Below are 16,595 nucleotides of genomic sequence, written 5' to 3'. Positions count from 1 at the left end.
AAAAAAAGGTTGTCTAAAATATTATATTTAGAGTATTGGAAAGAGCATAAAATTTCACATTGACTCTGAAAATATCGTAAAAATTGAACCAAGAGAAAAATTTTGATAGATTTTTATAGTTTAAAAATTGAAAACTATTTCACTCGTAAAATTCAATTGATTTCATTACGTAAAAAAATGGCTGCATGAAGGCGCGTTGGCACTTTATAAACAGTTATTTTTTAAATAAAAAATAATATTTCTATTATTTTTTAAACAACTTTAATAGTTTATTTGGGAAGTATATTCCATAAACAAAATAAACAACCCACTTTAAAATGAGAAATTACGAGTTTTTTTTTTTTTTATTTTATTCACAGTTTTGTGTTAGGGGTGTCAAAAATTCCCCCAAAATTCTGATTCACCTAACAAAGCACACACACTCACAAGTTATCCTAATAAGTTACGATTTTTCATAAAGGTCAGTTTAGAGTGAGAATACACTTCCCTTAAAAGTCATCACTTTTAAAAAAAAAAATATCAGCTAATGCCTGGGAGCATGGCTTCTCTGCACTGAACAAATACCACAAATACCAGATCTTGAACTGTCGTCTGCTTTAATTTAATATCAATTTAATGAAGATGAAACTTTCAATCTTTTTTCTCCATGTAAATATTAAAATATTGAGATAAATAAAACAATATTAATTTTATCCGTGATATTCACCAAAAATATCGGTTCAATTTCGAAATAATTTCATTTTTAATTTTCTTCTTCAATTTATTTCTGCGAACTTGTTTTTCCGTTCGCCATCTTGAATTTGAATTTCAGTTTTCGAAGTCATTCACATTTGAAACATTGTTTTCTTTATAAAAACAGTTAAAGTCAATCGAAAGCAGATTATAAAACAAAAAGTAAGTATTACTACATGAATTTAGTATCGATTTTTGGGCATTTGCAGAATACGTTACAAATGTAAGGGAGATAATTACATTTTTACTAAACAATCATTGTGAAAACTTTTTTTAAAGAATTTTTGTCGATTGTTTTTAATGTTTTTATTTTATTTTAATAATGATTAAAAAATATGAAAAACAAAAAAAAAATATTTTATCGTTTATTAAAAATATTTTAAATGTTTTTGATTTAAAATAATTTTTTAATCGTAAAAGAAACAAAACAATCGACGGCTTCAAATCTCAAAATAAATAAAACATCATTTCATTTTCTCAAATTTTTTTTCCAAGCAAAATAAACTCGTCAACAGTTGAAGCAAGAAAAAGTTTGCAAGAATGTTTTTAACTGATTAAATTATAAAGATTTTTTTAATTAAAAAAATAATGAAGAATCTAATGATTTGTGTTTTCGTCGTCCTAAACTCTCATTATTTTGAGTATTTGTTTAGTAAATGTTTTTATCTTCGTTGAATTTTTTAATATTTATGTCTTTTGGTTTTTATTAATTGTAAAACGTATTCTGTTTCACGTTTAATTATTTATAAACTTATTACTTAACATGAGTATTGCAATAAATAAATTCTTTTTAAATAAATAGATTTAAAATTCTCTTCAGTCAACTTTTTTTTTGTTTTAGATTTTTAGTCGTCGATTGCATTTGATGTTTTTATTTTGTTTTATTTTGTTTTTAATAAATGATTAAAAAATTAGGAAACAACAATTATTTTATCGTTTACTTAAAAATCAACATCATTTTTATCTTCTCAAATTATTTTTTCAGAACAAAACAAACTCAGCGACAGTGAAAACTAACTAAATAAATAAATGAAATAATATAGATTATATAAGATTCAAAATAAATGAATTATTTTAAGCTAAATAGATTTGAAAGAATAATTTAATAAGTTGTTTACGTTTTCAGCGTCCCAAATTCTCTTCATTTTTATGAATATTTGCTTATTAAATATTTTTAGATTCATTGCATTTTTTTTTAAATATTTTTGCAAACGTGTCTTTTTCTTTTTAGGTATTTTTTGTTAAGTGTTTGCTAAAAATGCGCTGGTTGACCACCTTTAAGAAGTTAGGTATTTGTTGGCGAGCGTATTCTGTTTTGGGGTAAATCATTTAGAAACCTATTGTTTAACATGAAGAGGAGAGGGTGTTTTGTATTCTGTATTTTTACTTAACATTTTAATCCCAAATTCTTAAAAATAAGTCTTCCGGTGTTTAACCAGAGGTTTTGCTTTAATTTCAATTCTTAAAAAAACAAAAAACAAAGCGAAAACAAAACAAAATGTCCTTACAATTGCTATAGAAGGAAATAGACATTACAACGACCGCTGTTTTCTTTTAATTGTATTAATGTTATGGCGAGATGAGCAATTCACCGCCGGAACTTTTTATTGAAAGAACATTATCACCGGTCACCGGTTGTGAGAGCCTTCCCTGGGCAGGAACACACAAAAAAAAAAAAACGTAATATGCTGTCTCTGTAAATATTCTCAATAAACTTCTCAAATTCTTTATTAAGTTCAGAATCCCTTTATCCATTTATTTTCCTTGTGGAATACCTTTCTTGAATATCCTTTTATTACGGCCACCCACCGCAGGATATATCAACTGGCGACAAAGATGAGATACAAACTGTAAATTCATCTAAAAAAAAACAAAAAAAAAACACGTTACCGAGAACATTCTGAAATTTTTTGTTCACAAAGTTCACTTTTAATTGAAGAAAAGGCATCTTAGAAAGCTAAAGACTGGTGTCTGCCACAAATTTACGCAAGTAAAAAAAATAATTTTTATATTATTGACGAGTTAAACACCGTTTTTCTCTTTTTAAACACCCAAAGAGTTGACGTTATATAACGTGTGTGTGTGTGTGTGTGTGTGTGTAAATTGTGACTTTCTTCATGATTAACAGACGTGTTTTTTGTATTTGGTTAATACGATAAAAAACCAACAAGTGAACAATACTAAGGAATCTGTGTTTATTTAATAAAGAAAATTTTTGAAAGAAGTTTACGTGTGTCTGCTGAAGTAGACGAAAAATGAATCTCTTGAAATTTTGTCAAGTGTTATTTTAACGGTGATTTTTTTTTTCGGAACTTTTCCTATGTGGTGACAATTTTCTGCGAAAATAAGCATCTTGTTTTTGAACAATATTTTATTTTTATTTTTTTTCTCTGTGGTATACGTTAACTTGCTATTGATACATTTTAAAAGAAAATGACATTGGAACAAATAGCAACGTTGACGAAGACGTTAACTGAGAGTTTAATCGCTCAAATGGATTTTCAAAAGCAAATGCTAATTCAACAAGAACGTTTTGAAACTCTTGTAATACAACAAAGGACAGATAATCGCTTATTTTGTGAAACGATTTTGTCAGAAAAATCTAAGGAGGGTGCATCCAGATTTTTTTCGGCTGAGGGTATAGTGAACTCGCTTTCAGAGTTTAAATAGAAAAAGGTAAAACTTTTCCACCCTAGTATCGTAGGTTTGACATGATATTTACAAAACGATACGATAAGTGGTCGCATGAGGAAAAAATGACGCTATTAATCCAAAAAATGGGCACAGAAGAAAATACTAAATTCACGAATTTGATATTGCCTAAAATACCGGAAGAGATCTCTTTTTCTGAAACGGTGAAAATTGTGTGTGTTATATTCGGTGAAAGAGATAACCTTTTTCATACACGGTATAGGTGTTTAAATATGTCAAAAGTCGAAACTGATGACATTGTCACATATGCGGGCAAAGTCAACGCCCAGTGTGAACTGTTTAAATTAAAGGATTTATCAGTGGACATGTTTAAGTGCTACATATTTGTCCAGGGACTGACAGTACCGAAGGACAAGGATTTAAGGTCAAGGATAGTATCAATCATGGAGCAAGACCCGGAAATGAACTTGCAAAAAGTGACAGAAGAATGTCAAAAATTAATAAATGTAAAATGGGACACTACGAGGATAGAGGGAAAAGTCACATCCCAAGTCCAGGTAATAAAACAGAAGACATTTCCAAAAGACAAAGGGAAAGGTTTTGAATGTTGGAGTTGTGCGGGTTCGCACTTAAGAAAAAACTGCCCTTATGAAGACCAACGTTGTACCAAATGTGGCCTAGTGGGACACCGGACATCTCACTGCCGAACTAAGCAAGACAAAAGACGGAAATGGAAGCCAAAAGTAAATGTGGTCTTGTCCAAAGAAGAAATAAAACAAGGAGGGAAACGGAAATTCGTTCACACACAAATAAATGGTCACTCAGTGAAGCTACTTATAGACACAGGTAGCGATATATCAATTATCGACGAAATGACCTGGAAGAGAATTGGTGGTCCAAAACTGAGAAAAACACAAAAAATTGCAAAAGGTGTTTCCGGAGAGCGATTAAAATTCATGGAAGAATTTAATTGCAGTGTTTCTCTTGGATCGATAACTTTTTCCTCAAACCTTTCAGTTGTTCCAGGAATAAATTCTGTCCTTTTTGGAATTGGTTGGATTGTTTTGTTTGATTTATGGGAGCTACCCATAAATTTATTTTGCAATAATGTAAGAGCATTGGAAAAGAAAAATTCCAAACAAAATGACCATTTTCTGGCAGTGTTAAAAAGTGAATTCCCCAAAGTTTTTTCAAAGGGATTAGGAGTGTGCACCAAAACTGAAGTAAATTTGGAATTAAAACAGAATGTGAAACCTGTTTTTAGACCAAAAAGAAATGTGCCTTTTTCTTCAAAAGAAGATATTGAAATTGAACTAAAAAGACTACAGAAAAATGGTGTAGTCGAAAAAGTTAACTATTCTGAGTGGGCGAGCCCCACTGTGTATGTTAAAAAGAAAACTAAGAATATTCGGGTATGTGCCGATTTTTCTACATGCCTTAATGACTGTCTGATGGATCACAGTTATCCACTTCCATCTCCTGAAGACATTTTTACAAAGCTGAATGGAGGTAGAATTTTCTCCAAAATCGACTTATCGGAAGCTTACCTTCAGGTAAAAGTCAATGAAGAATGTTCCAAGTATTTGTGTATCAATACCCATCTAGGACTTTTACGACTAAAAAGACTTCCTTTTGGATTAAAAGTGGCCCCAGCACTATTTCAGCAAATAATGGATACGATGCTTGCTGATTTAGATGTTGCAATCGCATATTTGGATGACATCCTTGTCAAAAGTAAAAATGTACAGGAACATAAGGAACACATCAGAGCAGTTTTCCAAAGAATTGAGGAATTTGGTTTCAAGTTAAGTGCCGAAAAATGTGAATTCTTTTTAAAACAGATAAAATATCTTGGTCAAATTATCGACAGCAAAGACAGAAGACCGGATCCTCAGAGAACAGAAGCAATCGAGAGGATGACAGCACCCAATAATGTTGCCCAGTTACAATCTTTTTTGGGTTTGGCTCAATATTACGCTATTTATATTCCAAACATGCATAAGCTGAGAGCACCATTGAATGATTTGTTAAAAAAGGACAAAAGTGGATTTGGTCAAAAGAATGCCAAAATGCGTTTGAAGATATTAAGAAATGCCTGCTATCAGATTTAGCTCTAGCACATTTTGATCCACGGAAAGAATTGATTGTTGCATCAGATGCAAGTGACTACGGAGTAGGAGCAGTTCTTCTCCATAAGCTTGAAGATGGATCAACAAAGCCAATAGCCCATGCATCCAGATCACTTTTGCCGGCTGAAAGAAACTATTCTCAAATTGAAAAAGAAAGCTTGGCGATTATTTATGCCATTAAAAAATTCCATAGATTTATTCATGGAAGGATGTTTACTTTGCAAACCGACCACAAACACTTATTGACTATTTTTGGCTCTAAAAAAGGCATACCTACGCACACTGCGAACAGACTCCAACGATGGAGCATAATTCTACTAAATTATATCTTTAAAATGGAGTAGATTTCATCTAAAAATATCGGACATGCAGATGGACTGTCCAGGCTCATCCAAAAGTGTGCTGAACCTTTGGAAGACACAGTAATAGCTGCATTGACAGAGGAAAAAAAACTCTCCAGATTACTGTGCAACACAATCAGAGAGTTAACAGTGACTCTAGACGAAATAAATAAGGCAGCAGAAAAGGATGATTATATTGTGAAAATGAAAAAGTTGGTGCAACTAAATGGAAAATCAAAGAAAGACCCTAAAATTTTACCATTTTCCATTTGTGCTCAAACCTTGATGTACGCAGACAGAGTCGTCATACCGACTACGCTTCAGAGAAGAATTTAAAAAGAATTTCATAGTGGTCATCCAGGCATGTCGAGAATGAAAGCTTTAATGCGTGGATATACGTATTGGCCTAGGATCGACCAGGACATTGAAAAACTCGTAAGAGAGTTTCAAGGGTGTCTGCTAGCAGCAAAGGCACCACCTGTGCAGATACAACCGTGGCCAAAGACTGATACACTGTAGACTCAGTTACATATCGATTATGCAGGTCCTTTAAATGGACATTATTTCTTAGTGGTCGTAGACTGTTTCACAAAATGGCCAGAAGTGTTTAAATACAAAAACCCTACTTCGATGAGTACAATAGATGCACTAAGAGTTCTCTTCAGTCGTTTTGGAGTGCCTAAAACTATTGTCAGCAACAACGGCACCCAATTTACCAGCAAAGAATTTGAAGAATTCTGCAAGGCTCTAGCCATTGAACATTTAACAACGGCAATCTACCACCCAAGTCAAATGGCCTAGCAGAGAGGTTCGTCGATACTTTCAAAAGAGCCTTGAAGAAAAACCAAGGCATGGACACTGACGAGAAGAGTCTTGAACAATTTTTATCGGTGTACAGGATAACTCCGAACCCAAACACTGATACCGGTTCGTCACCAGCCGAACTGATGTTTGCACAGAAAATCAGATCTGTATTTGATAGAATTTTACCAAGTGCAACCAGAGTAACAACAACAGAAGAAAATTTTCCAACAAGGTTTTACAAACCTGGTGACAGAATATTCTTCCTGAATTACAGGAGTGGAAAAAATTTTGGGAGGAGGGGATTATCATGAAACGAATCGGACACATGCTATATTCTGTAAGAAGTAATAAATTCGACTGTCGCAGGCATATAAATCAGTTAAGACCTCGACACACTGATGACTACAAACAGGCAGAAGAAAATGACCTGCCCCTAGAGGTTGTGTATGATTCTTTTAACATTCCCCAACCCTTAACAGAACTTACACCAGATTTGAGAGTTCAAGCTTCTCCACCAACTCCACCCACTCAAACGATATTGAGGAGAAAAAGTACAAGTGTGAAAAGAAAAGTTAACCGGCTGAGCCCCAAACCAAAAAGCAAACAATATTAAGCCAAATTCTCTTGGGAGAAATTGTCTTAGGAGGTTGTGTTATGGCGAGATGAGCAATTCACCGCCAGAATTTTTTATCGAAAGAACGTTATCACCGGTCACCGGTTGTGAGAGCCTTCCCTGGGCGGGAACACTTAAAAAAATGTAACATGCTGTCTTTGTAATTATTCTCAATAAACTTCTCTAATTCTTTATTAACTTCAGAACCTGTGGAACTCTGTTCCATCTGCCTGCTTCCCACCGGACTACAACTTGGATGTCTTCAAGTCCAATGTTAACAAATTCCTAATGAACCGCTCCCTTAAGTAAACACTTCATCAAATCTCCACACTAACGTAATGTACTTGCAATAACCCTTATCCTTGGGTGCCTTCAAGGCCTTGATAAGTGGTGATCACTGTGTAAAAAAAACCTCTTTATCCATTCATTTTCCTTGTGGAATACCTTTCTTGAAATTTTATTACGGCCACCCACCGCATTTACTAATACATTAAAATAAACTCTGCTCTTTAGACTGTTGTTCTAATCCCCTTAAAATTATATAAATTACTGAGTCCTCAAGACATTCTGTCTCCATGCCCAATCTGCTTAGAGAATTACTCTATCTTGAAATTGTAATTTATCAGAATAGTACGCTATCTCTACAGACCGTTTGCTGAGTAGACGAATAACTTTCTATCTCTGGCCCAAAGAAGGTCAATGGAGGTTTGTGATCGGTCTGCAGTATAAAGAATCATCCGGTTAGATATTAATGAAACTTTTTAGCTGTGAACATAAAGCAAGAGCTTCTTTCTCGATCTGTAACTGGTATTTTTTTCTACCAGAAACAGAGATCTGCACTCGTGTTCAATCGGTTTTTTGCTTCTTTCGCATTTTGTGTAAAATGCAGGGGCCTATTTTATATGAGCTCGCATTGCTAGTGACTAATAGATCTAGTTTTGGGTAAGCATGCGTGAGGAATAGATCTGACGTCAGGGTTTTTATAGAATGCCTTTTAGCTAGTGACATATCCTTCATGCATGTGACCTTTTCATATTGGAAATAAAAGTCTTGCTACTCCCCCCCCCAATCTTTGTAATTTTGTAATATATTTCACAGCAGGCATATCCTTTATACATGTGACCTTTTCCGGGTCTGGTCTTCTACAGTTTTTATCGATGATATGTCTCTGTGAGAAAATAACACTTTTCTTCTATTTCAAATCATAAATCCTGTATTCGAGAGAATATTTTGTGGATCAGTGTTGCTCCCTGGTTTTACTTAGTATGAAAATATCATTCAGATCTGATATCACAAAACCAAGGCTGCTCAACATAGTTGTGTATTGACTGCATTTCTGATATAGACTGTTGTGTATTGACTGCATTTTTTATATAGACTGTTGTGTATTGACTGAATTCAACTTTTCATAGAATGCCCGTTTTAACAAGTATTTCAACTCATAAATCTTCTCAAATAAAGCGAGCAGCAGATTTCTTTATTTCTTAAATACTGGTTGTGTATTATCTTAGAGTTTCAATCTGGCTGATATTTGGTGCATTTTCCCAGATTGGATGAGAAAATTTCAAAGAAAATTTCTTTATATACTTTAGATTTTTGTACACTGTCGTTAGTTTCCACTTTTTAACAAACTATAGACAATTAACACGAATTTAATTAACAAACTATAGACAATTAACACGAATTTAATTAACAAACTATAGACAATTAACACTAATTTAATTAACAAACTATAGACAATTAACACTAATTTAATTAACAAACTATAGACAATTAACACGAATTTAATTAACAAACTATAGACAATTACCACGAATTTAATTAACAAACTATAGACAATTAACACTAATTTAATTAACAAACTATAGACAATTAACACTAATTTAATTAACAAACTATAGACAATTAACACGAATTTAATTAACAAACTATAGACAATTAACACTAATTTAATTAACAAACTATAGACAATTAACACTAATTAAATTAACAAACTATAGACAATTAACACGAATTTAATTAACAAACTATAGACAATTAACACTAATTTAATTAACAAACTATAGACAATTAACACGAATTTAATTAACAAACTATAGACAATTACCACGAATTTAATTAACAAACTATAGACAATTAACACTAATTTAATTAACAAACTATAGACAATTAACACGAATTTAATTAACAAACTATAGACAATTAACACGAATTTAATTAACAAACTATAGACAATTAACACGAATTTAATTAACAAACTATAGACAATTAACACGAATTTAATTAACAAACTATAGACAATTAACACGAATTTAATTAACAAACTATAGACAATTAACACGAATTTAATTAACAAACTATAGACAATTACCACGAATTTAATTAACAAACTATAGACAATTAACACTAATTTAATTAACAAACTATAGACAATTAACACTAATTTAATTAACAAACTATAGACAATTAACACGAATTTAATTAACAAACTATAGACAATTAACACTAATTTAATTAACAAACTATAGACAATTAACACTAATTTAATTAACAAACTATAGACAATTAACACGAATTTAATTAACAAACTATAGACAATTAACACTAATTTAATTAACAAACTATAGACAATTAACACGAATTTAATTAACAAACTATAGACAATTACCACGAATTTAATTAACAAACTATAGACAATTAACACTAATTTAATTAACAAACTATAGACAATTAACACGAATTTAATTAACAAACTATAGACAATTAACACGAATTTAATTAACAAACTATAGACAATTTACACGAATTTAATTAACAAACTATAGACAATTAACACGAATTTAATTAACAAACTATAGACAATTAACACGAATTTAATTAACAAACTATAGACAATTAACACGAATTTAATTAACAAACTATAGACAATTAACACTAATTTAATTAACAAACTATAGACAATTAACACGAATTTAATTAACAAACTATAGACAATTAACACTAATTTAATTAACAAACTATAGACAATTAACACGAATTTAATTAACAAACTATAGACAATTAACACGAATTTAATTAACAAACTATAGACAATTAACACGAATTTAATTAACAAACTATAGACAATTAACACGAATTTAATTAACAAACTATAGACAATTAACACGAATTTAATTAACAAACTATAGACAATTAACACGAATTTAATTAACAAACTATAGACAATTAACACGAATTTAATTAACAAACTATAGACAATTAACACGAATTTAATTAACAAACTATAAACAATTAACACGAATTTAATTAACAAACTATAGACAATTAACACGAATTTAATTAACAAACTATAGACAATTAACACGAATTTAATTAACAAACTATAGACAATTAACACGAATTTAATTAACAAACTATAGACAATTAACACGAATTTAATTAACAAACTATAGACAATTAACACGAATTTAATTAACAAACTATAGACAATTAACACGAATTTAATTAACAAACTGTAGACAATTAACACGAATTTAATTCACAAACTATAGACAAAGAACACTAATTTAATTAACAAACTATAGACAATTAACACGAATTTAATTAACAAACTATAGACAATTAACACGAATTTAATTAACAAACTATAGACAATTAACACGAATTTAATTAACAAACTATAGACAATTAACACGAATTTAATTAACAAACTATAGACAATTAACACGAAGTTAATTAACAAACTATAGACAAAGAACACTAATTTAATTAACAAACTATAGACAATTAACACGAATTTAATTAACAAAGTATAGACAATTAACACGAATTTAATTAACAAACTATAGACAATTAACACTAATTTAATTAACAAACTATAGACAATTTTAAATAATTAACATTTCAACCTTTTCCAACTCATCAACGTATCTGTGTGTTCCTTAATGACCCCTCCAGAGATACAACAGGTATTCGTAATAATAATTTGATATCAGTCAATTTTTAGGAGAGTAATGTAGCCTCAGAAATAATATGGTAATCATTTTTTTACTAATTTTTCTAAATAACTTTGTGAGTTTTTTCTTCATTTTTTCATAAATTTTTTTACTAATTTTTCTAAATAATTTTGTGAGTTTTTACTTTTAGCTAGTGACATATCCTTCATACATGTGACCTTTTCATATTGGAAATAAAAGTCTTGCTACTCCCCCCCCAATCTTTGTAATTTTTAAATATATTTCACAGCAGGCATATCCTTTATACATGTAACCTTTTCAAGGTCTGGTCTTCTACAGTTTTTATCGATGATATGTCTCTGTGAGAAAATAACACTTTTCTTCTATTTCAAATCGTAAATCCTCTATCCGAGAGAATATTTTGTGGATCGGTGTTGCTCCCTGGTTTTACTTAGTATGAAAATATCATTCAGATCTGATATCACAAAACCAAAGTATCCATAATTTCTTGTAAAATGGTCGGTGTCACCTTTGTAGATATTCTTTCTTCTCTGGTCTTACTTATTATGATAGTATCAACCAGGTCTGATATCACGAAATCAAAGCTGCTCAACATAATATTCAGAACTAAAATGGTCGGCACCACCTTAACTACAAGAGGTAACCTTTCGAATTTGAATAATATTAAAGACCTTGATAAAAAGCAAATTTGCGCTATTTTTTCTCAACTGGAATTTAAATGTAAATATCACTCAGATATACATTATAGAATATCTTTACTCTCTTTAACTTAGTGAAAACGGTTTTAGCGCTAAGAAGTGGGTCTTTTATCATCGAGCTTAAACCCATGCTAAAGTCAGTAAAACTGTTGTGTATTGATTGAATTCAACTTTTCATAGAATGCCCGTTTTAACAAGTATTTCAAACTCATAAATATTCTCAAATAAAGCGAGCAGCAGATTTCTTTATTTCTTAAATACTGGTTGTGTATTATCTTAGAGTTTCAATCTGGCTGATATTTGGTGCATTTTCCCAGATTGGATGAGAAAATTTCAAAGAAAATTTCTTTATATACTTTAGATTTTTGTCGTTAGTTTCCACTTTTTAACAAACTATAGACAATTAACACGAATTTAATTAACAAACTATAGACAATTTTAAATAATTAACATTTCTACCTTTTCCAACTCATCCACGTATCTGTGTGTTCCTTAATGACCCTTCAAGCGACAACAGCTATTCGTAATAATAATTTGATATCAGTAATTTTTTATGAGAGTAATGTAACCTCAGAAATAATATGGTAATCATTTTTTTACTAATTTTTCTAAATAATTTTGTGAGTTTTTTTTTCATTTTTTCATAAATTTTTCATGTCAACCAAATTCTTCATTTCGATCCATTTATTAACTTTTTCCATTTTTTCATATTTTTATTTTTAGTACATTTTCACTTACTTGATTTTCCCGCTCATTTTGTCCTATTTTTTTCATTCATATTTTCTTAATTTTAATTTATTTTTCTTATTCATATTTTTATACATTTTTTCCCTTTCAATCATTATTAATTCTTGTTTCTAAATTTATTTTGACCCGTATTGCATAACAATTTTCTCATTATATTTTTAATATAATCAATAATGAATTTGTGCTTTTAATAAGAATTTACATAATAACTGAATTTTAATACATGACACATAATTTAAAAAATTCTCTTTTAATTACAGAATCTACATTGGTGAAAAGAATTCTACAATTGAATTTGAATGCATCTTTATCCCATTGGTGTCTAAGATCGTCTAAAAACAATTGAAAATTTCTTGGAGATATGATAAAAACATAACTCTTTTTATCACATTTGATAAAAAATATATCAAATTGTTCTTGTATCATTTTTGTTTTCTCATTATAAAATATAACATTTGTAAACAATTCTAAAATACATAACTGCATAAAAAACAGAATTTATTTTACTTGAGAAATATGCAGTCACACACAGAAGACAAACCACATTCTTGTGAAGTATGTGGTTCTTCTTTTACACAGAAGCAAAATTTGTTGCAGCATATGCGAACACATACTGGAGAAAAGCCACATTCTTGTGAAGTATGTGGTTCTTCTTTTACACAGAAGTCAAATTTATTGCAACATATGCGGACACATACAGGAGAAAAACCATATTCTTGTGAAGTATGTGGTTCTTGTTTTACACAGAAGTCACATTTGTCCCATCATATGCGAAAACATACAGGAGACAAACCACATTCTTGTGAAGAATGTCGTTCTTCGTTTACACTGAAGTCAGATTTATTCCGTCATGTTCAAACACATACTGGGGAAAAACCGCATTCTTGTGAAGTATGTGGGTCTTCTTTTACACAGAAGCAAAATTTGTCACAGCATATGCGAACACATACTGGAGAAAAACCACATTCCTGTCAAGTATGTGGTTTTTGCTTTTCACAGAAGTCACATTTGTTGCGACATATGCAAACACATACTGGAGAAAAGCCACATTCTTGTGATGTATGTGATTCGACTTTCACACAAAAGCAAAATTTGTTGCAACATATACGAACACATACTGGAGAAAAACCATACTCTTGTGAACTCTGTGAAGCTTCTTTTACACGGAAGTCACATTTGTTGCAGCATATACGAACACACACAAGAGAGAAGCCATATTCTTGTGAAGTTTGTGGTTCTTCTTTTACACAGAAGTCAAGTTTGTTGCTACATATGCGAACACATACTGGAGAAAAACCATACTCTTGTGAAGTGTGTTGTGTTTCATTTACACAGAAGTCAGATTTGTTCCGTCATATGCGAACACATACGGGAGAAAAACCATATTCTTGTGAAATATGTGGTTTTTCTTTTACGCAGAAGACAGATTTGTTCCGTCATGTGCAGACACATACTGGAGAAAAACCACATTCTTGTGAAATGTGTAGTTCTACTTTTTCACGAAAGCAACAATTGGTGCAGCATATGCTTAAACATACTGGCGAAAAACCACATTCTTGTGAAATATGTGGTTGTTCATTTAGAAAGAAGGTAAGTTTGTCGCAGCATATGCTTAAACATACTGGAGAAAAACCCTATTCTTGTGAAATCTGTGGTTCTACTTTTACACAGACGTCACATTTGTTGCGGCATATGCGATTACATACTGGGGAACGACCATATGCTTGTGAAATATGTGGTTCTTCTTATATACAGAAAACTAGTTTATCGCAGCATATGCTGAAACACTCAGGAGAAAAACCGCATTCTTGTGAAGTATGTGGTTCTTCTTTTACACAGAAGTCAAATTTGTCACAGCATATGCAAACACACACTGGAGAAAAACCTTATTCTTGTGAAGTATGTGGTTCTTCTTTTAGACTGAAGGTAAGTTTATCACAGCATATGATGAAACATACTGGGGAAAAGCTGCATGCTTCTTAAGTGTGTCGTTCTTTTAAAAAAAAGTAACTTTTGTTGGAGCATAGGGAAACACATACTGGAGAAATATGATATTCTTGTGAAAGACGTGTTTTTCTATACAGGATGCATGTTTCTCGGAGCTGAAAAATACCAGAGAAATAATCCTATTCTTGTGTTTCAAATGAGGTATGCACCATACATTATAGCCATATAAGTTACTTACATTTAAAATTCTACTGTCAAACATAATAATATAGATTTTTTCCTATGATGGATGTCTGATTATAACTGCAAAAGAGAGAACAGATCAAATGTCAAGTTCCTATGTATAATCTGAAAAGAAACTAGATATCAATTATCTCAGTTATACAGAAGTTATGTACCTATTTACTATGCCTCCCCACGGGACAGAGTTAGACACCAGGGTCGTTTTTTAACGTGGAGAAAAGGTACAAAAATAAAAATTGTCTCAGTCGTGAAGGATTTCTCCTCCACCGAAAGAGAACAAGAAATAGAAGTGCAGCATCTGAAGAACAGATACTACACTTTGATCTTGTCCCGAAGGCCAAGTAAAAAAACAATTATATCACATCAAATCAGTGTTCCTAGTGAACTAAGTGCAAGAAAGGTCCATGAAATTGCAGATAAGGGAACAACGAGGATCCTAAAAAAACTCTAAGCTAAATCAAGAAAAAGCGGGTGCATGTTGGCAGCTGGTGTGGCTGCCCCATACCCAGCTTATAACAAGAAATAATAAGACAAAATATAGAGAAAATCATATTCTCTGAAGTATGGAGTTCTTTTACACAGAAGGTAAGTTTGTTGCAGCATATGTAAACAAATACAGGAGAAAAACATTTTGGTCCAATATTTTGATTTTCCTTTACATGCAACATTGCTTTGTTTCATCATATGAAAACACATTGAAAATTAAAACATAAACTTGTTAAATGTGTTGCTATTCTTTTTCATAAAACTAAACTTTGGACAAACATTGTAAAGCACTTTGCAACCAATCAACTACCCATGACAATTATATTGTATTGAAAAGACAAACTCATTGTGTTGCTAATATTTTACATAAAACTAAACTTTGAACAAACATATTGTAAAGCACTCTGCAACCAATCAACTACCCATGCCAGTTATATTGTATTGAAAAGACAAACTCATTAAATATGTTGCTAATATTTTACATAAAACTAAACTTTGAACAAACATATTGTAAAGCACTTTGCAACCAATCAACTACCCATGACAGTTATATTGTATTGAAAAGACAAACTCATTAAATATGTTGCTAATATTTTACATAAAACTAAACTTTGAAAAAACATATTGTAAAGCACTTTGCAACCAATCAACTACCCATGACAGTTATATTGTATTGAAAAGACAAACTCATTAAATATGTTGCTAATATTTTACATAAAACTAAACTTTGAACAAACATATTGTAAAGCACTCTGCAACCAATCAACTACCCATGCCAGTTATATTGTATTGAAAAGACAAACTCATTGTGTTGCTAATATTTTACATAAAACTAAACTTTGAACAAACATATTGTAAAGCACTCTGCAACCAATCAACTACCCATGCCAGTTATATTGTATTGAAAAGACAAACTCATTAAATGTGTTGCTAATATTTTACATAAAACTAAACTTTGGACAAACATTGTAAAGCACTCTGCAACCAATCAACTACCCATGCCAGTTATATTGTATTGAAAAGACAAACTCATTGTGTTGCTAATATTTTACATAAAACTAAACTTTGAACAAACACATTGTAAAGCACTCTGCAACCAATCAACTACCCATGCCAGTTATATTGTATTGAAAAGACAAACTCATTAAATATGTTGCTAATATTTTACATAAAACTAAACTTTGAACAAACATATTGTAAAGCACTTTGCAACCAATCAACTACCC

The 16,595-nt window shown here is 31.0% G+C and overlaps 1 protein-coding gene across 1 annotated transcript; it reads left to right on the top strand.

Annotated features, from left to right (window-relative positions):
• The first annotated feature begins 799 nt into the window (after positions 1 to 799).
• Positions 800 to 15,812, top strand: LOC145270448 (uncharacterized). Its single transcript, XM_080126085.1, has 2 exons — positions 800 to 894; positions 12,954 to 15,812. Exon 2 carries the CDS (start codon positions 13,210 to 13,212, stop codon positions 14,674 to 14,676), a length of 1,467 nt encoding a protein of 488 aa, XP_079982211.1. The 5' UTR covers positions 800 to 894; positions 12,954 to 13,209; the 3' UTR covers positions 14,677 to 15,812.
• Positions 15,813 to 16,595: the final 783 nt, after the last annotated feature.

The sequence above is a fragment of the Euprymna scolopes genome, chromosome 46 (genome assembly GCF_053919585.1).
Source record: "Euprymna scolopes isolate OS-2025 chromosome 46, ASM5391958v1, whole genome shotgun sequence".
NCBI lineage: Eukaryota > Metazoa > Mollusca > Cephalopoda > Sepiida > Sepiolidae > Euprymna > Euprymna scolopes.
The sequence above is the reverse complement of the archived record's forward strand: the minus strand, read 5'-3'. Positions and strand labels throughout refer to the sequence as shown.

Coding starts and splice junctions, on each gene's coding strand:
- LOC145270448 (XM_080126085.1), top strand. CDS start 13,210: ATGCAGTCACACACAGAAGACAAACCACATTCTTGTGAAGTATGTGGT.